This window comes from Arachis ipaensis, chromosome B5, assembly GCF_059453495.1.
Source record: "Arachis ipaensis isolate K30076 ecotype BB chromosome B5, ASM5945349v1, whole genome shotgun sequence".
In the NCBI taxonomy this organism is placed as follows: Eukaryota; Viridiplantae; Streptophyta; class Magnoliopsida; order Fabales; family Fabaceae; genus Arachis; species Arachis ipaensis.
Genome location: NC_142440.1, coordinates 30944195 through 30969876, shown reverse-complemented (window position 1 = coordinate 30969876; position 25682 = coordinate 30944195). Strand labels below are relative to the sequence as shown.

The 25682-nt window shown below is 35.2% G+C and overlaps 1 protein-coding gene and 1 pseudogene across 2 annotated transcripts; both read left to right on the top strand.

Annotated features, from left to right (window-relative positions):
* Positions 1-1056: 1056 nt before the first annotated feature.
* LOC107620780 (uncharacterized) lies at positions 1057-3402 on the top strand (annotated as a pseudogene).
* Positions 3403-12155: 8753 nt separating this feature from the next.
* Positions 12156-24683, top strand: LOC107643467 (paired amphipathic helix protein Sin3-like 4). Of its 2 annotated transcripts, none has more exons than XM_016347120.3 (24): positions 12156-12497; positions 12602-12893; positions 13341-13499; positions 13624-13810; positions 13909-14007; positions 14139-14303; positions 14800-15124; positions 15592-15728; positions 17274-17349; positions 17425-17457; positions 17607-17878; positions 17983-18137; positions 18960-19087; positions 19196-19450; positions 20425-21126; positions 21260-21333; positions 21762-22391; positions 22597-22697; positions 22782-22920; positions 23002-23154; positions 23254-23417; positions 23512-23617; positions 23727-23871; positions 24113-24683. In XM_016347120.3, exons 2-23 carry the CDS (start codon positions 12820-12822, stop codon positions 23847-23849), a joined length of 4257 nt encoding a protein of 1418 aa, XP_016202606.1. In that variant the 5' UTR covers positions 12156-12497; positions 12602-12819; the 3' UTR covers positions 23850-23871; positions 24113-24683. The 2 variants fall into 2 exon arrangements, with proteins under 2 accessions (XP_016202606.1, XP_016202609.1); XM_016347123.3 differs by having other exon boundaries at positions 12184-12497; positions 14800-15076.
* The last annotated feature ends 999 nt before the right edge of the window (positions 24684-25682 follow it).

Below are 25682 nucleotides of genomic sequence, written 5' to 3'. Positions count from 1 at the left end.
TGACGTCTCCGCCCTCATGTCTCCAGAGTCCAGAGTCACTGGCTCACTGCTGCCGTGCCGCGTCTCCGAATGACCGCATCCCCTTCTGGCTTCTGCCTTGTGCCTCCTTCTTCTTCTTCTTCTTCTTCTTCTTCTTTGAATACTGCGAATCTGCGAATCTGAGTTCCTCTTCTCTCTTTGGTTTTCACTCTTCAGACTTCAGTAGAGAACGCCTACCTTTCGTCTTCGTCCTGCTGCTGCTGAACGCCGCACGCCCAGCCCGCACCGCTACTGCCTATTGGGTTCTGCACTTTTGCTTCTTAGTTCCCAGAGTTCAGCTGTTCAGATTCAATCTTGAATTATTCTATTTCTTGGTACATTCATGAATCATGATTCAGCAATCTGCAATTCTGTTTATTCACTTATTTGCTAATTGGATTAATTTGTTTGATAATTGATTTAGTTAGTTTGTTAATTGTGAATTTGTGATTGAATTTGTTCTGATGTAATTGCAACTTTGCAAGTTTAGTTTGATTAATTTGTTTGTTAATTCACTTATTCACTTCTTGGATTAATTTATTTGTTAATTTGTGAATTGGGATTGAATTTTATTCATTTACACTGTACTCCTTTTGTACTCCTTTTTTTTCTTCTTCGATATATAAAAATTGTGTCTTTTGGTCTTTCCTACTTGCTTAAGATGGGAAAAAATGAAGACTAATAAGTTTACAGGACCTTTGAAATAAGTTTATATGCTCAATTTATCCTACTTGCTTAAGATGGGAAAAAATGAAGACTAATAAGTTTACAGGACCTTTGAAATAAGTTTATATGCTCAATTTATGTTGCTGGAGTCTGGACTACTATTCTACTAATGTTGAACAATGACTCAATGAGTAATATTACCTTATTGACTTAGATGGCATTTATAGGCAGGCTTATAAGTAATATTAACTTGGAAATTTAATTAAATGACATATGTACATCAATTTTGTATTTATAATTTTTAATTTGTGTAGAATTGTGAACTTTTTTATTAATTAATTAACTTAGATTTATAATTTTATCTTATTAGTAATGGAGAAGTATTTCAAAAGAACCTCGTCATTGGAGATTGGATCTCAAAATAATTCATCGACCTCTTCTAATAAAAGGAGGTTTTTAGAATTCGAAGTAGAGAGTCTTATAGCAGATCCAGGACAACGACCAAAGATTTCAAGTTATCACCCGAATGACAGAGACAAAGTTAGATGTGCATATTTGCAAAAAGGTCCTTGTCAACCAAGGACTCATGATTTTCCACAAACTGCTTATGGTTCTTCCTTTCGAAGATTTAATCCTAATTGGTTTGATGACTATGGCAACTGGTTAGAGTATAGTATATCAAAAGATGCTGTTTTTTGTCTTTGTTGTTATCTTATGAAACCCGAGACTGAAGGTGGTGATGCTTTTGTAACTAATGGCTTTTCAAATTGGAAAAAAAAGGAGAGACTACAAATTCATGTTGGGATTCATGATAGCGCTCATAATCAGGCTTGGAGAAAATGTGAAGCACTTATGAGACCAAAACAACACATCACTGCTGCTATTGAAAAACAATCTGAGCAAGCTAAAAAGAATTATCAAATTCACTTGACAGCAACAATTGATTGTATTAGATTTCTTTTGCGACAAGGATTGGCCTTTCGTGGTAATGATGAGACGGATGATTCTGTTAACCAAGGAAATTTTTTGGAACTTCTAAACTTTCTTGCGCAACATAATGAAGAGATTGATCGTGCTTTCAAAAATGCTCGTGGAAATCTTAAACTAATAGCACCCTCAATCCAAAAAGACATTGTAAGAGCTGCTGCAAGTGAAACGACAAAAGTCATTGTTGATGATCTTGGTGATGAATTATTTGCTGTATTGGTTGATGAAGCCCGCGACATTTCCATTAAGGAGCAAATGTCAGTTTGCTTAAGGTATGTGAACAAAGAAGGACAAGTTAGGGAGCATTTTCTTGGTCTTGTTCATGTTTCTAATACTAATGCTTTATCTCTAAAATTAGCATTGGAGTCATTATTAGAAACATATAATTTAAGTTTATCAAGAGTATGTGGACAAGGATATGATGGTGCAAGTAACATGCAAGGAGAATTTAATGGTTTGAAAACTTTGATATTGAAAGAAAATTCTTATGCTTTCTATGTACATTGCTTTGCCCACCAACTTCAGTTAGCTCTTGTAACGGTTGCAAAAAAACAAGTTGAAATTGCTTTGCTTTTTAATTTGTTAACCAATTTGTGCAATGTTGTTGGAGCTTCGTGTAAACGAAGAGATATGCTTCGTGATAGTCAGATGACTAAGACAATTGAAGCATTAAAGAGTGGAGAAATTTCTAGTGGGCATGGTTTGAATCAAGAAACAGCTTTAAAAAGAGCTGGAGACACTAGATGGGGTTCACACTATGAAACTATACTTAGATTAATTTCTTTATTTCCTTCTGTGGTTAATGTTCTTGAATATGTTGAGGAAGATGGAAATAATTCAGAACAAAGAGCTGAAGCATGTCATTTATTGAATGTCATTCAATCCTTTGAATTCATTTTCAACTTGCACTTGATGAAAAATATCTTGGGAGTTACTAATGAGTTATCTCAGGCGTTACAAAGGAATGATCAAGATATTGTAAATGCTATGGCATTAGTCAAAGTGTCTAAGCAATGATTGCAAAATATAAGAGATGATGGTTGGTCTCTTTTACTTGATGAAGTCTCACTGTTTTGTAACAAACATGATATTATTGTTCCAATCATGGATGATATATTTGTGTCACAAGGAAGATCAAGACGCAAAGCTCAAAAGATATCAAATTTGCATCATTTTCAAGTTGAGATATTCTATCAAGTAGTTGATAGACAACTTCAAGAACTCAATAATCGTTTTACAGAGGTGAATACTGAATTGCTTATTTGCATAGCTTGTTTGAATCCAAGACACTCATTTTTTGCATTTGATAAGGAGAAGTTGATCCAGTTAGCTCAATTTTATCCATTAGAATTTTCTTCCACTCAACTTTTGGCACTTGACAGTCAACTTGAGAACTTCATACTAGATGTGCGTTCTGATGATCATTTCTCGGACTTAAATGGAATTGGTGCTCTTTCTCAGAAGTTGGTTGAGACTCGAAAGAATATTGTTTATCCATTAGTGTTTCTTCTTTTAAAGTTGGCTTTAGTTTTGCCTGTAGCAACTGCATCAGTTGAAAGAACTTTTTCTGCTATGAACATCATAAAGAGTCGACTTCGTAACCGTATGGGAGATGAATTTTTAAATGATTGTTTAGTGACATACATAGAAAGAGAGACATTTGATTGTATTGACAATGAAAAGATTATTCAATCTTTTCAAAATATGAAACCTAGAAGAATGGAATTCTAAATTATTTGTTATTATTTTGAATTATTATTTTATTATTTTTATTTTGCCCCCACTGAAAAAATTTTCTGGATCCGTCACTGTCTGTTGGTATAGTAGAAGCAGAGGGGCATAAGGGAGGTATTTGGTTTCTATCCTCTATGAAGGGTGTTTGTTGTAAGTTCATTGATGCTTTTGATCAGGGTGTTACTGTTGAGGTTCAATTTGATAATTTAATTTGGAGGTGTAGTGGTATTTATGGCAGTCCTCAATTTAATAAAAGGGTTCTCCTTTGGGATTATCTTGTTGCATAATCCATGGTTTTTCAAGGACCTTGGATTGTTCTTGGTGATTTTAATGAAGTCAAATTTTCTCATGAATCTAAGGGCTGTCAATTTTCTCATCAAAGAGCAGACATGTTTGCTACTTCATTAGGGGATAGTGGTTTGTTTGATCTGAAGACTATTGGGAGGCGGTTTTCTTGGTACAGAAGGGTAAAAAATTATGTTGACGTGGAAAAAAATTTGATCGAGTCTGTATAAATAGTAGTTGGTTATCTATCTTTCCAGAGGCTTATGCAGAAGTTTTAAATAGGCTTCAGTCTGATTATTGCCCTATTCTGGTGCGTTGTAAAGGTCGTCCTCAGCCTAAAGGGAATCAACCTTTCCGATTTGTTGCTGCTTGGGCTACTCATCCTGGGTATAGGGATATTGTGAATCAGTCATGGTGGTCTGGTAATAGAGGGATTCATGGCAAGCTTTCGGAAGTACAGAAGAATTCACTAGAGTTTAACTTGAAGGTATTTGGTAACATTTTTGTTAAGAAATGTGAATTAGAGCAGCAGATTAATTATTTACAAAAGCGTTTGAAAATGGTGGATAGTATTTATTTGCGTCAGAAAGAACAACAGTTACTTGATGATTATAATAATACTCTAGTGCAATAAGAGCTCTTCTGGTTCCAAAAGTCCAGAAAGCAGTGGGTAAGGTTCGGGGATAGGAATACAAGATTCTTTCATATTCAAACTCTTGCGTGAAGGAAGCATAATAAGATTCATGGCCTTTTTCTCAAGGATGGAGTGTGGGAAACTGATCCAGAGGTTCTGAGTCAAGAAGCAGAGTCTTTCTATAAAAGCTTATTCTATCATTTGGATGATGTTGATTTGGGTTGCCTTGGTGATGTGCCTCTTCCTTCTCTGAATGTGGAAGCTTGCAATAATCTTACGGCACCAGTTACTATGGAGGAAGTCAGAACAGCTGTTTTTCACATGAACTCTTTTAAAGCTCCGGGTCCTGATGGGTTTCAAGCTTTCTTCTTCAAAGAATATTGGGAGATCATTGGTCTTGATGTTTGGAAGATGGTTAAGCAGGCATTCTCCGGTGTTACTCTTGATCCGAGAATGTTGGAGACTTTAATGGTTCTTATTCCAAAGGTTGAATCACCGGTATCTATGAAAGATTTCAGACCGATTAGTCTCTGCAATGTAGTTTACAAGATCATCACGAAGGTCCTTGTTAATAGGCTTCGTCCTTATCTTGCGGAGATTGTTGGCCCGCTTCAAGGAGGATTTATTCCGGGACGAGGAACTCCTGACAACATCATTATTGCTCAAGAAGTTCTCCATTTTATGAAGAAGACTAAATCAAAGAAAGGCACACTGGCCTTTAAGATTGATCTGGAGAAAGCTTATGACAGAGTTGATTGGAGGTTTTTAGCTCATACCCTAAAGAGCTTTGGTTTTCCTATTCCTACAATTAATTTGATTATGAATTGTGTCACTGCTTCTTCCTTATCTATTCTTTGGAATGGGAATCGTCTGAATGGCTTTACTCCTAGTCGAGGTCTTAGACAAGGAAACCCTATGTCACCCTATCTTTTTGTGCTGTGTATGGAGCGATTGGCATGCTTTATTAGTCATCAGGTTGATTTGGGCTTGTGGGAGCCGGTTGCTATTTCTAGAGGGGGACCAAGAATATCCCACTTAATGTTTGCAGATGACTTGCTTCTATTCTGTAAAGCTACAAAGAGACAAGTGCAAAATGTGATGTTGGTTTTAGAGACTTTTTACAAAGCATCTGGGATGAAGATTAATGTGGAGAAGTCTAAAGCGCTTTGCTCCAAGAATGTCTCTGCAACAAGGAAAGAGGTTTTCACTGGGGTATCCTCTATCAGATTTGTCCAGGACTTGGGCAGGTATCTTGGAGTTACCCTTAGCCATTCTAGGGTGACTCGTTCAGCTTTCAATGGTGTCCTTGATAAGATTCGGAGTAGGCTAGCAAGCTGGAAAGGGAATTTACTCAATCGGGCTGGTAGACTCTGCTTGGTTAATTCTGTTGCAGCCGCTATTCCCACGTACAAGATGCAGGTCTCTATTTTTTCCCAAAGGAATCATTAGTAAATTAGAGTCTATGATGAGGAATTTTCTTTGGAAAGGACAAGTTGATGGAAGAGGATTGAATCTTGTTAGTTGGAAGGTACTGGTTACTCCAAAAAAATATGGAGGTTTGGGGGTTAGAGATCCTTATTGTGTAAATATTGCTCTTCTTGGGAAGCTAGTTTGGACTTTTTTCCAGCAGCCAAACAAGCTATGGGTCCAATTGTTGGATGCCAAATACCGATCATTTCTATATGACTGTTTTAGTTATCCTAAGAACAAAGACTCTCCCATTTGGAGGTGTCTTTGCAAGGCTTGGGAAGTGTTGAAGGATGGGTTTGCTTGGTGTATTGGAGATTTGAACCAGAATTTTTGGTTTTCTAGCTAGAGGAGAAAAGGATGGTTATCTAATGAGATGGATTATGTTCACATTTCTGATTCGAATCTCCGGATACAGGATATTTGGTCGGTTGGTAGGTGGCATTTGGATACTCTTTATTCTCCTTTATCTCAAAATCTAAAAGGTAATATTCTCTCTTACAATCCAGATGAACAAGCAGGTCCGGAAGTAGGTTGGTATTGATGTGGGTTTGCTGCCAAAGTCTATGACTCACGCAATGGTTACTTGTGGTTGTGTAAGCAACTATTTGGTTGGGAGGAGCGGGAGAATTGGCTTTGGCTTTGGCGTCAGCTTGTTCCGGAAAAGCATAAGTTTTTGGCTTGGTTGTGTCTTAAGGAGGCTCTTCCTACTGCAAGTTTTCGCTTTAGAAGAGGGATGTCGTCATCAGATAGGTGTCCAAGATGTCTTTCTAGCCAGGAATCGGTTTTACATTGTATTCGGGATTGTCCAAAATCTCAGCTTGTCTGGCATAGGTTGGATATTTCTTGTCATCCTTTGGATTTGAAGAACTGGTTCTTGTATCATAGCAGAGAGCATTCGTTTTAGTTCTTTTCGGGACTTTGGTGGATATGGCGAGTAAGGAATAATGACATCTTTAATCCTCATGAAACTTGGCCTCCGGAAAAAGTGATTTGTCTGGCATTATATTCAGAAAAGGAGCTTAGGAATATTTTTGAATTACAACGTATGTCCCTTCCCTCTACTCTAAATGGTTTTTGGAATCCCCCATCCATTGGTACTTTTAAGATTAATTGTGATGCTAGTTATTTTGGTTCGGGTGATAGTATTGGTTTTGCTTGTGTTATTAGAGATTGTAATGGGAGTTGGCAAAGGGGGTGTTTGGGAATGATTGAGAGTAATAGTATTCTTCAAGGAGAATTGTTTGCCATTTGGAGAGGATATCTCTTTGCTTGGGATGTGGGTCAACGAGATGTTATTTGTGAGACAGATTGTGTGGAAGCATTTAATCTTGTTACTCAAGATGGTTTTGGGCTTATTGATCCATTGGTGCTCAAAATAAGAGATATCATGCATTGGAATTGGTGTGTTGACTTTCGTTTGATTATGAGAGATGCAAGCACGGTGGCAGATACTATGGCAAAGATGGCGATGAAGTTACAACTTTCACATGTGGAGCTTCTTTCACTTTGGGAGGAATTTAAGAGTAGTCTTAAACGGGACTGTCCCTCTATTTAAGCAGTTCCTTGTTCTGTTTGTTTTGTTTTTCTTTGTTTAGTTTATTTCAGTCACAAAAAAAATTATTTTTTCACCCTGTGCATATGCATGCGGGAATTTCTTCTAGTATATTTAATAAAAGTATAAAACTCACCAAGCAGAAGCTTAGAACATACAAGATATAGAATAAGAATCACTTATTATTGGATGGAAGAACAACTATGTTTGGTATACACAATCAATTATCCTTATAAAATATATATTAAAATATAAAATTTATATTAAAATAAATAAAATAATATATGATGACTAATTTTTAATATACATTTAATATTTTTATTCGAAAAATTTGAAGAATTCAAACATTCAATAATCCGAGACATAGGCTTTGAAATTAAAATATAGTGTTCCACTCTATTAATATCACAGTACATCATCATATATATAAACTGCATGCGAAGCTCTAATCAACATATATTTAATGAAATTCACCAAACTCACAAGCATAGAATAGACAAGGTATAACTAATTTGGGTTGATCGAGTGGTCAACTCACTCGTTCATTTAAGTAAGTGTTTGAAGTTTAAATTCTGCTTAAGTACATACATTAACTCATTGGCCAGCAACAAATCCTTATTAAATAAAGCTCAAATCTCACTACAAAAAAAAAAGACTTGTCGTCACACTTTTTTCTTGCCACGCTTTTGCGTGGGTGGCCATTGATTTGTGATTTGGCCACGCTTTTTTTGCCACGCTTTGAAGGAAATCGGCACGCTTTTACGAGGGTGGCCATTGATTTGAAATTTGGCCATACTTTTTTTTGCCACGCTAGGGAAATCGACACGCTTTTACGAGGATGGCCACTTATTTGAAATTTGGCCATGCTTTTTTTTGCCACGCTTTTCGAGGGATATCGGCACGCTTGAAAAGCGTGGCTAATTTGTCTTCCAATGATCCCCTTTTTTTCTTCATTTGTTCTTTGGTTTCAATAGAGTACTTATCCTATTTCCAATTAAGTTTGAAGAACCCCTGAATCAATGAATCAATGAGTCGATTACCTTTGCATTGAAAGTGCTTAAGTGCTTTAGATATGATCGGGAATGGTTTTTCAAATGCATATTGACTTAGGAATTTCTAAATGTTCTTAATTATTAGTTAATTAAGCAAGGATTGATGAATAAAATCCAACTAGTTGAATGATGACTATCACATTAATCATGGAATTAGTTTATTTGGTTTTATAGATTTGGAGAATAGTTGAATGATGACTACATGTTGTGCATTTTTTGCTCTATTCATGACCCATATCCTTCATCCAATTCACATCATTCCAATCTTTTCATCCTATTAAGACATGTGCAATTTTTTTAGCACACCTGCAATTCTGGAGAAGTTCGTCAGCCTTGAAAAAGAAATCCTGCAAATTGAAAGTTCATTTCAAGCAAATTCTTCGTCGATGTCCAATGCATCTTCCGATGAGGGTATGGCTAGGAGCTGCAATTTCAAGCATGTTTTGCAGATATTTCTTTGAGAATTGATTAGTAATTGTTCTTAGAATATAATTGAATTCCAAGAAACTGCACTTATTAAGTAGTTGTCTTACTGAAATTCCTTTGTATAGGAACTACGCCACAAGCCAATGGAATTACAAGGAGGTTGAGTGATTCTGCAAAGGTATTTATCTCCCAGTATGTATGTCAAAATTACTTAATAGTCTCTAAAAATTCTATTGATTTATGTTTGTTATTTGTTTCAGTTAAATGGAGAATTGAGGACGTTGACAACAAAGAAGAAAGCTCAAAGTAAGTTTCTACCTCTTCAATTGAATAATCTTCTTTGTTTTGCTAGTTTAAAATTCGTTCTTAAGTTTTCAATTTTCCTATCGCTTAGGGTCTCCCTGCAACGACTATTGGAGTCTCGAATAGCACTACTCGGGAAAGAGCAAGCTATGGCTTATACATGTGGTCTAGTTGTCGGATTTGAGATCAACAGTATTGATGATCTCATGTATTTTGCAAATGCATTTGAAGCATTGCGTTCGAGGTATAAATTGGAATTGATTAGCATAGTAAGAAGACTCTGTGTATTATTATGCACTAAAAGAAAGCGGATTCTTACATCCTTATAGGGAAGCTTGCATTAAGAATATCATTCATACATACTATTTTTCAAGAATTGAGTGTTTCTATTGATTGTGGATGTATTTCAACTGATTCAATGCATAATCTGATTTTATTTATTTTATATTCTAGGAGGTTCAAGTTTTAGCTAAGGAGGCAACTGAAACAGTGGTTTTGGTCATTGATGAGGAAGGTGTGGGGTCACTTATATCAGAACTTGTGAAAGGTGTAAATGAGCCAAAGCTGCTTTGGTTTTCACACAAGAACAGTTTTTTTGTCAAATAATAAATTTTGACTTTTTCTTTTATTGTAGCTTTGATGATGTGTATGTTGTATTTTTCAAATAATAAATTTTATTTTTTTGTTGACAAATATGATGAAAATTTATGTATGTTGGATTGGTTAATTTAAAATTATATAAAAAAATTTTCATTATTTAAATTAGTCATTTAAACTATGATTTAAAATTATATATCAATTTTGCAATGTTTAATTAGGAAGATTCATAAACAGGTATAGCCATAAGTATTTTGATCCAACTTATAGTCATATTTTTGGCTATTGGCACGCTTTTTAAGCGTAGCCATATCTTTTCGTAATCATCAACAGCCACGCTTAAAAAGCGTAGCCATATCTTTCCCTATCGGCACGCTTTTAAAGTGTAGCCAAAATCACTCCACTGGGCACGCTTCTAAAAGCGTGGCGATATGTACACTTTTCGGTACGCTTCTCAAGCGTAGCAAGAGATGAAAGCGTGCCGATAGATCCACAAAAGCGTGGCGATAGAGCAACTGGCACGCTTGCGGATGTGGCCCTTTTAAAAGCGTGTCAATAGCTAAAAAAGCGTGGTGAAAAGTTATCGGCACGCTTTTTTATACTTTTCGACATACTTTAAAAGCGTGGCAGAAAATTTATTTTCTCGTAGTGTTTGCAATGAATTAATCATTAACCTGTCAAGTTAGAGAATACCGTGGAAAAAAAAAAGTATAATAAAAAATTAAGGATCACTTATTATTTGAAGAATTATTCAAACATTCAATCCTAGAGGAGACATAGGGTTTGAAATTGATAAAAGTGTATGTTCCACTGTATTAATATCACATTATATCAAAGACATCTAATTTAAATGGATCATTTATTTAATTTTATAATTTTTTTAATAAACTAATAACCTTAGAAAATAACATGAAGTGACGACACGTAGCAGGATACAACTGGGTTGTATATTGATGTAAATAGATAGTTGTAAGTAAATAGATGTATCTATGTTTTTAATAATCAACTTACATGTCTAGAGAGCCGAGTTCTAGAGACTAGAATGACTGACATTTGGTTTTTTCATGTTTTTGGCCAGCACATTTGGTTTGTATTTTAATTTTTTATGTTTCTTTTATTTTTGAATTTTGTAAAAAAAAAAAGTAAAATAAAAAAATAAAAATAAAAAATAAAATTTTATTATTTTTACTGTTTTTATTTTTTTTCATAAAATTTAAAAAATAAAAAAGACTCAAAATAAAAACGCAAACCAAACTTATATTTATTTATTTTTTTAGTTGGAAACGTTCAATACTACAAAAGGGGCTTTTTACCCTATTATTTGGTAGATTGGCCTGGTCCTAGCGTTATGGCATCAATTGGGCTTGAAAATTCTTTAGTAAAGCGTTTACTGGCCTAAAATATATAGCCATATTTTACCAAAAAAAAAAATATATATATATATAGCCATATTGAGCCTTAAAAACAATTTCCCCATTGATTTAAGGGTTACAAACTAGGACCAAAAATATAAACAGTTACAAACAAAAATTATATCACTCACAGTCTCAGCCATATCAAAAAAAAAAAGATACTCCTCTTCCGTCAGCCAAGAGAGTCCATTCCCAATGACAAACTCCGATTCATTAACACCACAATCCCAACTCATAAATAAAAATGCGTTTTCTCCAAAAATAAAAAAACCCATAAAAATGCGTTTGAGTGTTCAGACTTCAGACAAAAAGAGGCGCTTGAGAGTTTATCAAACAACAACAACAATAATAATAATAATAATAATAATAATAATAATAATAATAATAATAATAATAAATAAATAAATAAATAAATAAATAAAAGATTATTCATTCAGTCAAAGTTTCTTATTTGCGTAACCATAATCATTTGTCTTGTATCGTTTACAAATTATAAATGTAAATATGTAATAAATCCTACAAAGATAACTTCAAAGTCACAATTGACAAAAAGATGTTAAAAAAGAGAACATGACATTAACTATATCTTCTTTTTCTCTCACTATCTGTTAGACCTAATTTCATCATCATCATCCATCTATATAAAAACTTGGAAATAAATCTTGCAAATATATATTATGTTCACCACACCACCAACAATAACTACTACTACTCCTCACAAGTCACAAATCCCACACCAAACAAATACAAATTTAAAAAAATCACAAAATAGCCAAATTGCTAATCAAAATCACCCCTTTGTGAAAAGTCGAAGAACCAAACACGTTCGTTATTAATACAGCCCAACACAAAAGGTCTTGCCCTAATTTTTCATCTCATATTATAGATTATAGATAAAACGATTAACCGCTAACAGGCGGTAAACACAGGAATTGGTAACCGGATAAAGAAGGTCAAATATTACTACCGCCACACCCCTTATGTTTTCTTTTTATTTTTTTCCCCGTGTTTTTTCTTTTATATATATCACATTGTGAACTTCTATTTGTTTGGTTTCTATTTTCTTCGTTCTCTCGTTTATTTTCTTTTCTCTTCTCTCAGTTCTGTTTGTTTGCCCAGAAAATCTTAAGAGAGAAAATAAAATTCTCTACTTCGAATTTCAAACTCTGAGGAAAACACTGCTCAACAAAAGCCTTCGTTTTTCCTTTTAGCCTTCTCCAACGTAACGAGTTTACTCCTCGAAGAATCACCGAGGCTCAGAAGAAGCATTCATTCGCTCAAAGCTTTTCCGATATTTATCTTCTTTTATTTTTTTTTTTCGATTTTTTCTATCTGCTGCTTCGAGACTCGACGATCACTGTGTAAATTCTCTGCTTCCTCCGTTTGAATTCGTCGCTTACGTTGCTTTGCATTGAAGTTAATGCGAATTTTCGCTTTTTCTGATTCTTTTTCTATTCTATTGTAGGATTTGGCTCCTCCTTGGTGATCTCTTCGAGAAGGTTGGAATTCTCTTGCTCCAACGTTAATCCGCAGATCTGCGGTGTGTGCTGGAATGAGAAGCTCAGGGTTGAAGGAATTTGAATTGTAATCGAAGTATCAGAAGCATGATTTGGTGCTGATTGCTGAAGAGACTGTGCTCTTGTGTTTGGGTGTTTTTTCAATTTCATGGTTTATTGAATAGGAATGAAGAGGTCTAGGGACGATATTTTCGCGAGTCCTCAACTTAAACGGCCTATAGTGTCTTCTCGAGAAGAAGCGTAAGTTGTTGGTTTTCGTTCTCATCTTCAACTTTTCCTGTGTTTTGAACTGTACTTGTGTTTTTGTTTGTGCTTTGATCAAGTAATTGCATCTTCGACTTAGTAATGGAGCTTCCCGAGTTTTTACTGCGGTGAAAAGTTTTACTAGTGCCCTCGTGTGTAACCCGGGAAGTCTAGATGATCAATCTTTAGCAAAGCTGTCTCTTTTTTGGTAAATTTTTTGGGTTTTGATGTTTTGACCTAATAAAATGAGATCGGATATTTGTTATCTGCAATCCTGAGTAAATTCTTCTTTTAATGGGTAAATTTGTATTTTTCATGGAAAAAAATTACTTTCAGTTTCTTAAGGTTTTGATTGTCATGTATGATCATGTGCTAGAAATTGGGAATACTGTGTCGTTGGTTTATCAATTGTCTAATTGTATTTTGGAATATTTTCGAACGAAGGTCCGGGCAACCCCAGATGATGAATGGAGGTGCTGTTGCTCAGAAGCTGACTACAAATGATGCATTGGCATATCTCAAGGCAGTAAAGGATATATTTCAGGATAAGAGGGACAAGTATGATGACTTTTTGGAAGTCATGAAAGATTTTAAGGCTCAAAGGTTTGATCATGTCGTACCACATTGTTGGCATGCTCCTCCGAATGTCTTTTTGTATTATATTGGGGGAGGGGGATACTGTTTTTGCCAGTGGAAACTGACTTGTGTCTGCTTTTGATACTTGTAGAGTTGATACTGCAGGCGTGATAGCAAGGGTTAAACAGCTCTTTAAAGGGCACAGAGACTTGCTTTTGGGATTCAACACCTTCTTGCCAAGGGGTTATGAAATCACACTTCCACTGGAGGATGAACAACCTGCCCCAAAGAAGCCTGTTGAATTTGAAGAAGCGATTAATTTTGTGAACAAAATTAAGGTAAAATGTTCTTGGGCCTGATTGGTTTTCTAATACAGACTCAGTTTCAATACAGAATGGGCAGTTCTAGTTGAATCTAATTCATCATTTTCATTCAGACCCGGTTTCAAGGTGATGATCGTGTTTACAAGTCATTTCTGGACATATTAAATATGTACAGAAAGGAAAGCAAGTCTATAACAGAGGTCTACCAGGAGGTTTGTTTTGTCTATGCATGTGTTATTATGTTATAGCTAGGAAAATTGTTATATTTATCTTCCTATGTCATTTATATTAGTCTTAATATTTCGTTTGACGTTCATTTCAATCATATTTTGGACTTCTTCAGGTTGCTGCACTTTTCCAAGAGCATCCGGATCTTCTTGATGAGTTTACTCATTTTCTCCCGGACACTTCCTCAGCAGCCTCTGCTCATTATATTTCTGCTAGAAATTCTATGCTACGTGATAGGAGCTCTGCAATGCCAACTGTACGGCAAATGCATGTTGAGAAGGTTTATCTCCATATTTTTCTGTCCTTCTTGGTAGTATAAAATGAGATGCTAAGTCAAGGTGCCTGGAGGTTTCAGCACCTTTTGGTGGCTGCATTATTGCCCCTTCCATGAGATGCACGCTTCTAGTGTATTATTGTTCAGGCAACATACCTGTAGCACTTAATGATAGCTGTAGAAAGTTTAAAAAATCCATCCCTCTAACTTGCTATGATGTTACATTGGGTAAAATATTATGTTGTTGAGAAGTAACTATTTCTGGGTCATAAGGAATTTTACGGCTAGCAGTTTAGGGTTTTGTAAATTGAACATTGCAGTTGTTACTTTTACTTAGGATGTTATGCTCACGTAGTTATAAGTCTTTGGCTGATCTTTCTCCAAGGCATTAAAACCCTGAAGCCTTAAAGTAGCCTTTTGTCTTTTACTATCTTGGTGACTCTGGTCCCACTGATTGCATGTTTGGTTATCAAGCTTACATTCTACTTATCTTGTGTGCCAGAGAGAAAGGACTATGACCTCACATGGTGATCGTGACCTCAGTGTTGACCGTCCCGACCCTGATAATGACAGAGGTTTGATGAGGGCAGAAAAGGATCAGAGGAGACGTCTAGAGAAGGATAAGGAACGCAGAGAGGATAGGAGAGAACGTGACAGAGACGATAGAGATTATGAGCATGATGGTGGTCGAGATAGGGAAAGGTTCTCCCATAAACGGAAATCTGATCGTAGGGCTGAAGACTCTGGAGCTGAACCATTGCTTGATGATGAAAATATTGGTATGCGCCCTATGCCATCCACTTGTGATGAAAGAAATACTCTGAAAAGTGAGTATGTTGTCAACATTTTGATCCTGAATCTACTGGTTTTTTTGTTATATTTGTTACCTTTTCCAACCAATGCTATGATATACATTATTTAAACAGTGGAAACATATGCTTTTATGTTTGGTTGAAAATAAATAAATTGATAAAATAAGAAAAAGGCGTCAAAAGTGAAACTTCATTACAGCAACTAATGCAAAATGTTTCTCATCACTATTCTACTGCATATATTGCTAAAGTTTATAAAAAAAGAAGAGTATGGTGTCTCTTGTTGATAGGGTTATCTGTATTGAAGAAGTGTTAAAATTTTTCCATTTATGAGATGATTTCATAATCAATTGTCCTTGTTATAAGGGAAAAATAAATTTATTTCAACTTCTTGTTTGTCTTCTATCTTTTGTTGCATAAAACTTTTAACATCTTATTTTCCTTTAGCAGTTTTTTACTTATGTCAAATTTCATTATCTCAGGCATGTATAGCCAGGAGCTTGCTTTCTGTGAAAAGGTCAAAGAGAAATTACGAAATCCTGATGACTACCAAGAATTTTTGAAGTGTTTGCATATTTACAGCAGGGAAATAATTACCAGACATGAATTGCAGTCATTGGTATGGCTTATTATTAATTTTTCTTGTCATCCGGTTTACTGATTTCATTGTCGGATTCTATAAATGCATGTCTTTTATTTAATCTTGCTTTGTTGGTTTAGCTGGATGTGGGCATTTACCGTTATTCCCTAAATAAAATATGTTAAAATATGGAAAAAAAGGGATATCCTCCTATATCATTGGTGTTTAAAATTGAGTTTATTTGCATGCATTCAATTTGGATTATATTTGGGTCAGCCAGAGTTTAGTTTGGGCCAGAATAGCCTATGCTCTATGGAGCCTACAAGCCAATGCGGCCAATTTCAAGGAATGAGGGTGTCAGCTAATGAGAATAGGCATTCAGGTAATTTAAGGCAAGACCAATTTCTCAATGCGATACTGTCATGTCTTATATTAAGCAATAGATTGAAGGAGGATCATTTTGGATGGTACATTTGGAGGATCTAATGGAATGAAGGACTTAAAGTGTGTTTTGAGAAATATGAAATGGCTAAAATGGGGGTATTGTGTTGGCATACTAGTATGCTTTAAATGCTGCAGAGGCCATCATAATCATACTTGCAGCAAGTATATGGATAAAATCAGAAACCAGAAACAACAGAATAGCCAATTTCCTTTTCATTATGCCAAAGCAGCAGCTTTCTGTACCACCTATTAAAGTGATCATCTTCCCAGTATCATCTTGATCAATAAAGGAACCCACAAGATTTCACCAAGTGTTTGAGCTTGATTGCATGTAACCAAATCACTTTGTTCATTTTATCAAAACAAACAAGAAGATCTGAGCAATGCAAATTGCAGACGGAACCATATTTTTCAACCTGTTTGAGATCTTCCTTCCAATTCACATTTGTTCTTCCCTAATAACCTTACCTGTGGGAGAGCTTATGGTAGATAGTCCAGCAATTTTTGTACTCGATGTAAAGGACAAAGGTTCAAGTTGCTTTCAGCAAAGCTGGAAAGGATAACTTCCTCCATCAAAGACTGAGAAGATTTGGTGATTTTTGGATTTTGTATTGTCTGTGAGGGGGCACCTGGCACTCAGTACAATTAGAGCTGTGAAGGAAGCAATTACAACAATTACGGCAGGAATAGATGGTCTAGAATAAATTATGTTTCTTCTGAAGTGTGATAATTGGCCAGCAGTATTATGTTTTTGGTCATTTATTCTTGACAAAGTCTGGTGGCATCCCGTTCTAAATTCCTCACAGATGACCCTGCAGCTGAGGCACCATGAACTACTAATCTTTTCAATGCTGATGATGTCATCTTCAATAATTTGATAAATTTTGATTTAGCTGAAATTTTCAATTAAAAAAACTAGAAGTAATAGAATATATATCCTCTCCACTGGAAAATCTACTACATATAATGTGGTGTTGCGATTGTAATTAAATAATTTGGTGGAAGAACTTATGTCCTTGAAGTTAATTATACACTTTATCTTGGCCTACTTCCATTATATTTCTTAGTGCTGCCTATAGATCTTATTAAATAACATGCTCTGGAATATAATTGCTAACTCATGGTCACTTATTCTTCAAGGTTGGTGATTTACTGGGGAAATATCCAGATCTTATGGAGGGGTTTAATGAATTTTTAATACAATCTGAAAAGAATGGTAATGTTCAAACTAATTTCATATTTCTATGTTGGTACACTTCCAAGATATTTCTAATCAGTTTCTGTGATGCAGATGGTGGATTCCTTGCTGGTGTCATGAATAAAAGTATGTAAAATGGCTTGGAATTTTCTGTTATTATGACAGATTCTCCTTATATATTTTGTAATCTGATACCATGTTTAAGTTTCTTAGCTTTGTCTTTTCGCACAAAACTCACCTTTTATTTTGTGTGTGTGTATGTGTGTTTTCATCAGAGTCCTTATGGAGTGACGGACAAAGGCCAAAATCTGTGAAGGTTGAAGACAGGGATCGTGATCGAGACCGTTGTAGGGATGATGGCATGAAAGAAAGGGATCGTGAATTCCGAGAAAGGGACAAATCCACTGCCCCCGCCAACAAGGATGTTTCAGGTCCTAAGATATCCATATATCCCAGCAAGGATAAGTATTTGTCAAAGCCTATAAATGAGCTGGACCTTTCTAACTGTGATCAATGCACTCCGAGCTATCGTCTCTTGCCAAAAAATGTATACTTGATTTACTTGTCTCTCGGTTTTATATTACTTGAATGTGATATCTGTGATTCTCTTGCTGATTGCGTTGTTCATATGTGTTACCTGTGCTTATGCAGTACCCAATACCTGTAGCTAGCCAGAGAACAGAACTTGGTGCAGAAGTATTAAATGATCACTGGGTGTCTGTTACTTCAGGAAGTGAGGATTATTCCTTTAAACATATGCGGAAAAATCAGTATGAAGAGAGCTTGTTCAGATGTGAAGATGACAGGTCAGACTTGCAGTGATGCTTATTTGATTGGTTGTATTTGCATCAAGGTTATCAAATTGTAATTCAGAACTTGAATTGCTAAGGTTAATCATTGAATTGTGAATCATAAACTGTATTGAATTGAATTCCAGGATTCAAGGATACATGCAAAATTAATGCCATACCATAAACTTTCATAAGACCAATAACATATAATCATCACTCATCTCCAAAGTTTTCAAAAACACAATCGTCACAAATAGAAGTCTTACAAAATGCATAAAATCTTAAGAAAGTAGCAGTGTAGTTTCTCTCATATAAGCCAAGACAACAAAGAAAAAAGATGCAGATGAAAGGGAGCTGCAAAAACTGATGTCTCTGTTTGAGGAAAGAATGAAAAAACTTTTTAAGGTCACTTATGTTTGCCATGTGAAGACATTGTAGAATCCTGCTAGTGGATTTTTTTTTTTTTTTTTGCATTTTTGTTCAAACAATTTATAGTTTTAAGAAGATATTGGTTCTAAGAGGTTAGAACTTAGCAGTGCTAAATGCACCCTTCTACCTGTTTTTGCATTTTGTTCAAACAATCTAGTTTTAACAAGATATTGGTTATAACTAAGAAGTTCTAAATGCACCCGGCTGCCTCTGTTTCTTTCCTAAAAATTGGCGTTTGGAGGGTTTTTTTTCCCTTTTTTCTTTTGGGGTATTGAAGCATATTGGGTGATTCGTGATTCTGAATTGCACAATGATAAGCATGTTTGCCATATCATTTTACCTCTTTTTTAAAATGTTTTCGTTAAGTTATCTATCACTTATTGATATCATTTTAATCTATGTTTGCAGATTTGAACTTGATATGTTGCTAGAGTCTGTAAATGCAACTACTAAGCGAGTGGAAGAGCTGTTAGAAAAGGTCAATAATAATATAATCAAAGGAGACAGTCCAATTCGTATTGAGGAGCACTTAACAGGTTAAGGGCTTTTCTGTTCATCAATATATTTTCATATGGCACGGATGCAATATGAGGTAATTTGATGTTTTCCATATTCTGATGGGGACTTTCTTGCATTACTTTCAGCCTTAAATCTTAGGTGCATTGAACGATTATATGGTGACCATGGGCTAGATGTGATGGATGTGTTACGGAAAAATGCATCTCTGGCTTTGCCAGTGATATTAACCCGCTTGAAGCAGAAACAAGATGAATGGGCAAGGTGTCGTGCTGATTTTAATAAAGTCTGGGCTGAAATATATGCCAAAAATTATCATAAATCTCTTGATCACCGTAGCTTCTACTTTAAACAACAGGATACAAAAAGCTTGAGTACTAAAGGTAACAACTTTTCAGTTCATTTACTTCTAGTAATACAGGGCAATGAGGCTTTTAATGTTCAAAATAAATTAGAAGATTCTTTTTTATGCTGCAACTATTTTGATACTGTGAGGTATCATCGCTTTATATCTTCTATACCTCTATATCTATACTTCTATACTATATATAAGGGAATATGAGAAAGGTTGGTGTCCAACTCTTTTCCCCCCTAAATACCCTTCATTAAATATAGTCTATAAAAACATTTTTTTTTTTTTGGCTGCATCAAAGACTTGGAGCTTGTTTGGGTGCCATTAAGTTGTTAGGAAAAGATTTTTTTTTTTAGTGTGTTTTGAAAAATTTTAATAGTAAAAATAAAAGTACTAGAAAAATAATTTTTTTTTAGAAGCTACAATTTACATTTCTTTTAATAGGTATATATATATTTTTAATATTGTCGTATCCAGAACATAATTATTAGATAAAAAGATATTTTTACATGAAATAGTGAAACATAAAATTACTTTTATTTTTTTAAAAGATCTTTTAAAAAAAGATCACTTGAAAAGAGATTTTTTTTTAGAAGCTCACTCAAACAAGTCCTTAAACACAAGACCTTTTGGTTAAGTTATAAACAATTCACCATATCGACAAATTCCATTTTTATTATTTTTACATGCATTTAATAAATAAAAGTGTCATAGTTCTCCATTATCTTGTCTACAAGTTTTCTGCACTCTATGCTTCTCCCTCCTTTCACATTTATTTGTAGTTTTTCTAAGGTTGGGAATAAAGTCATGCACAATAACAATATGTGTGTAGTCATAGTCATCTGGATTAATTTTTGACTCATTGATAAATAACATCCCATCTAATACAAAACAATGTTTGCCTACCACCTCGCAGAACTAAAATGTAAATCATTGATGAGCTTATCGTGATGCAGGAATTCATTTTGTTCTTCTGACTCATTCCTTTTTCTAATCTTTTTACAGCATTACTGGCCGAAATCAAAGAAATCAGTGAGAAGAAACGCAAAGAAGATGATGTTCTTCTTGCGATTGCTGCTGGAAATAGACGTCCTGTTCTTCCAAACCTTGAGTTTGAGTACACTGATTCTGATATTCATGAAGATCTGTATCAGCTTGTAAAATATTCTTGTGGAGAAATGTGTACAACTGAACAATTGGATAAAGTTATGAAGGTTTGGACAACATTTTTAGAACCCATGCTGTGTGTTCCTTCTCGGCCTCTGGGTGCCGAGGATACAGAAGATGTTGTCAAGGATAAGAATAATTCTGCCAAAAGTGGCACTGCAAGTGTTGCCGAGAGTGAGGGTAGTGCTGGTGCTGGTGCTGGTGCTATTGTAGTGAATCCTAAGCATATTAACACTTCTAGAAATGGGGATGAGTGCATGCCATTAGATCAATCAAATTCTAGCAAAGTATGGCAATCAAATGGTGACAGTGGTGCCAAAGATGATAAATGTCTTGATCCAGACCGCACTCTGCATAAAACTGAAACTTCAGGCACTAATACACAGCATGGTAAAATTAATACTAATTCATTCACACCTGATGAAATGTCAGGAGTCAATAAGCAAGACCACTCCAGTGAGCGGTTGGTGAATGCTAATGTTTCCCCAGCATTAGGAGTGGAGCTAAGTAATGGAAGAACAAGCATGGATAATGCATCAGGTTAGTATCTTTCTTCTGGGATGGTGATTTTTCTCAATTCTTACTTCATCTTTTATTTTTGATAATGTCATTTGATGTTACACTTTCACATTCTGATAATGAATGGAACTAAGATACAGCCTTTTCCTTGAAGGAATCATTGCCACTAATCCGTCTAGACCTGGTAATATATCTGGCGAAGGTGGAGTTGATTTACCTTCATCAGAGGTATGGCTCAACCCTTTGTGCTTCTTGTCTTACTCTCGACTTAAAATTTGTTTTTGCTAGCTTCATGTTACGGATCAACTTAAATTTGCTATCAGTATAATAATTTACAGTATCTGATAAGTACAGTTGATGCCAACCTACTGAAACATGATGAAATACTTATAGCATATAATGCGGGTGAAACATCATAACTTTCTTAATAATGTGGCACTTTCTTGTTCACTTATAGCATATAATTATTATGCAAGTTATTTCTTGAATATGTATGTTTGATGTTTGATCGTTCTGTACATTGCAGTTGTTTGCTTTCCTGAAGATAGTGTTAGGGATACCATTTTCTTGCACTTGTGTTCTGGGATTATTCATGATAACGATTGTTTGAAGTTTTGTAATTAATACTTTCTTATTTATTTATTTTCATGACTTAGGGTGGTGATTCTACCAGACCAGGTACATCCACAAATGGGACCATCACAGAAGGGACCGAAGTTCACAGGTACCCAGAAGAATCAGTTCGGCAGTTAAAAAGTGAAAGAGAAGAGGGCGAGTTGTCCCCAAATGGAGACTTTGAAGAGGATAACTTTGCTGTTTATGGAGATACTGGTTTGGATGCAGTCCATAAGGGGAAGGATGGCGGTTCGAGTCAGCAATACCAAAACAGAAATGGAGAACAAGCTTTAGGTGAAGTTAGAGGAGAGAATGATGTTGATGCTGACGATGAAGGTGAGGAAAGTCCACACAGGTCATCTGAGGACAGTGAGAATGCTTCTGAGAATGTTGATGTTTCTGGAAGCGAGTCTGCTGATGGTGAGGAATCTCGAGAAGAGCACGAGGATGGGGAAAATGATAACAAAGCTGAGAGTGAAGGTGAAGCTGAAGGAATGGCTGATGCCCATGATGTTGAAGGAGATGGAACCTCCTTGCCATTTTCAGAGCGCTTCCTATTAACTGTAAAGCCGCTGGCGAAGCATGTTCCCCCAGCGTTACATGGGAAAGAAAGGACTTCTCGAATTTTTTATGGAAATGATTCCTTTTACGTCCTGTTTAGACTTCATCAGGTACGAAATTGTCTTTTTATGGAAATAGTTATTTTTCATTCATTTTTTGTCATGACTTCAGATATGAAGATGTCTACTTCCCATTTTCCCCTCAAGGTTTCTAAACCTATGTTGATGTCATGATGGTTTCTAATAGTATAAACAACTGCCTGTAATTAAATATTGATATAGCAACTTAGCAAGTTTCGTGTTGCTTTTCTGACAGACATTGTATGAGAGGATACAATCAGCAAAGATTAACTCATCATCTGCTGAAAGGAAATGGGGGGCTTCAAATAATACGGGTTCTACTGATCAATACAACAGGTGATATGCTTTGTAAATTTTGCACTCAGTTAAAAATTAAAATACGAGTATATTTGCAGACTGAGGGACTCTTTTATGCGACAGGTTCATGAATGCGCTCTACAATTTGCTGGATGGTTCATCTGATAATACAAAATTCGAGGATGATTGTCGAGCCATTATTGGAACTCAGTCATATCTCTTATTCACTTTAGACAAGCTGATTTATAAGCTTGTTAAACAGGTCAAGCTCATGAATTGCTCTCTCATCTATTTTGTTTTATTCTAACTTTCTGTCCCTGAAAATTTCTCCTTTTTATTTCAGCTTCAAAATGTTGCCACTGATGAGATGGATAACAAGCTTCTCCAATTATATGCATATGAGAAATCAAGAAAACCAGGAAGATTTGTTGACGCAGTTTATCATGAAAATGCCCGTGTTCTTCTTCATGAAGAGAACATATACCGAATTGAATATGTAATGATTTTTGTTTTTTCTTTCTTTTTCTACTTGGATTTGCTGCTGAACTAAATTCAAAATATTTTCTGTTCTGTAATCTTATGTATTGGATTGCAGTCACCTGGACCTAAGAAATTGTCTCTTCAACTGATGGACTATGGACATGATAAGCCTGAAGTAACTGCCGTGTCAATGGACCCCAACTTTTCAGGCTATTTGTACAACGAATTTTTTTCTGTTGTCTCTGAAAAAAAGGAAAAGTCTGGAATTTTCTTGAGAAGGTATTTGACAAGCCCAAAGAATTGTTTGGTGCCATTCTTGAAGTAATATATTTTTAAACAAAACTTATTTATTTTACTTGATTCATTTCCGTAGGAACAAACGTAGATATGCCTGTGCTGATGACATTTCAAGTGAGGCTGTGGAAGGACTACAAGTTATTAATGGTCTTGAGTGTAAGATATCTTGCAGTTCATCCAAGGTAATAATAGTTCTACTTCTGAATATTGTTCTTATTTTGCACATTCTGTTGGGTTGTGTTTCCAAAGTTCCACTCATACATTCCCTTGGTATCCATTGCATGTTGTCAGGTGTCATATGTTTTAGATACGGAAGATTTTTTGTTCCGGAAGAGAAAGAATAGGGCGAAGTCTTTAACCATTAGTTCAAGAAGAGTACAACGGTTCCACAAATTGTTTTCCCTTACATGCTGACATCCATTTTCAGCTGGATAAGGTTTGTGATTTCATATTACTAAATGTGTTGTGCTAGACCGACACCTTATTCGTTTCCAGATAGATGCATAATGCTCACGTCCATGAGAAAAAACCTCCTAGTTGATATCTTTCTCTTAGAGCTATATCATATCTTAATTCAAAATGTTAGTTTTGTTCCGTAAAAGTAAAAATTTTAGTTGATGTATGAAGTAACATGATCTAATTAATAGTTTCTCTTCGGTTGTCCTTTTAACTAGCAGCTTTCGATCGTTGCCGGCAAAGCCGCCGTACATGACATTACAACATGATGAGAAAAGCAAAATATGATTTACTGAAATTATTTTTCTCGTGTTCTCACACTCACTATACGAGCAACCCAATAAAACCTTATAGAATGGAAGGCTCAGGTTGGAGCGTAGTGGAAAGGAGGAGGAGGAAGAGGAGGAAGAGAAAGAGGGAGATTGTAGTATACTGTAATTTGATGGCCGATGACTCAATAATGTAAATAGCGATAATTTGTGATGTAGTAAGAACACATTTTTATTCCATTCATCCATAGTTTTTTTTTTATAATTTCAATTGCATTTTTTTAGTGGTTTCCTTTTTGTTCTTAACCATTTTGCTGCTACAACTTTGTAGAGGTTGTTGATTGTGGAAAGAAACGATTTATATCTTCATAGGCTTTTGGGTAACTAAGGCTGCGAATTCAGTGTCTTTAGATGTAATGTCTATGTCTATGTCTTATTTGTCAAACATCATTTTGTCTTAGTATTCCTGCCTCGGTATCCCGTGTTTGTAAACAAAGCCAGTCTAACAGCCACTCTTCAGAAATCTGATGCAACTCACAGGTCCTACTTTATATGTGCTTTGAATGCTTATAGTCAACTCTGAAAGTCTTATTATTTGCGACACTGCTGAGGATAGGACGCTTTCTCTTTCCTTCAATTTTTCTTACGCAAACCAGTTATTTGTTGTGCATCGAATGTGACATTAAAGAGTTAAACACAAATTCTAAAAGTAAAATTCAAAAGGATATTAGATTATATTTGTAAACAATATTAACGTGCAAGTTATTTTAGCAATGTCATAAATCATGTGGCAAAAATTCAGTTACAGCCAGATATATGAAAGAACCACCTACAATACAAACCGATTTTACATAAACTTGATTGGGACTTACGATGTAGAATTTTATTTCAAAAGACAGTGGTGGTATTTTATTAACAGAAAAACGAACACAATATGTCTAAAAGTCAAGAAAAGAGAAATAAAAAAGGAGGGTTTTCAAATACTTACGAACAGGCAAAATTATAAGAACAAAATAACATAGATAAGTAAATAGTGAAAAAGATTTTAGGGTATTATACGTAACGCAAAATTGGTTTGACTTAAACGATGTTGGTAATATTTCTTCTGGAGACTCCTTAACATGTTTAAAAGTTCGCCGACACTTTTCTTTCTACATATTCTAAGCTACTATCAAAACCAGCTGAGCTTTATGAGAGTTTATTTCCTGTCCAGTTTGTAACACCGAGTTCCTCCATTAAGAGTAGATTGGCATTCTGGTGTTGAATTACAGATTGGGTAAATTGTCAGAGTAGATGGAAATCATTGGAGGATAAGAAGCAGAACATGAAGCTTATCGTGCAAGATTTTTCATGCAAAAAGCAGAAACTTGCGAGGCATTTTTAGCTTTTATGGTTAGCTTGAAATTGGTGTCTATTGCATGAAGTTTAGGCAGAATTTAACGCAAGCATGGTAGCAATCTTGTACGCTGATGCAACGTTATATGTTTCTACTCTGTTCATCAACCATCTTGTGTCTTTGCCT

Coding starts and splice junctions, on each gene's coding strand:
- LOC107643467 (XM_016347120.3), top strand. CDS start 12,820: ATGAAGAGGTCTAGGGACGATATTTTCGCGAGTCCTCAACTTAAACGG. Junction 18,138..18,959: donor TTCAGATGTGAAGATGACAG/GTCAGACTTGCA, acceptor CTATGTTTGCAG/ATTTGAACTTGATATGTTGC. Junction 21,127..21,259: donor AAGCATGGATAATGCATCAG/GTTAGTATCTTT, acceptor TTTTCCTTGAAG/GAATCATTGCCACTAATCCG.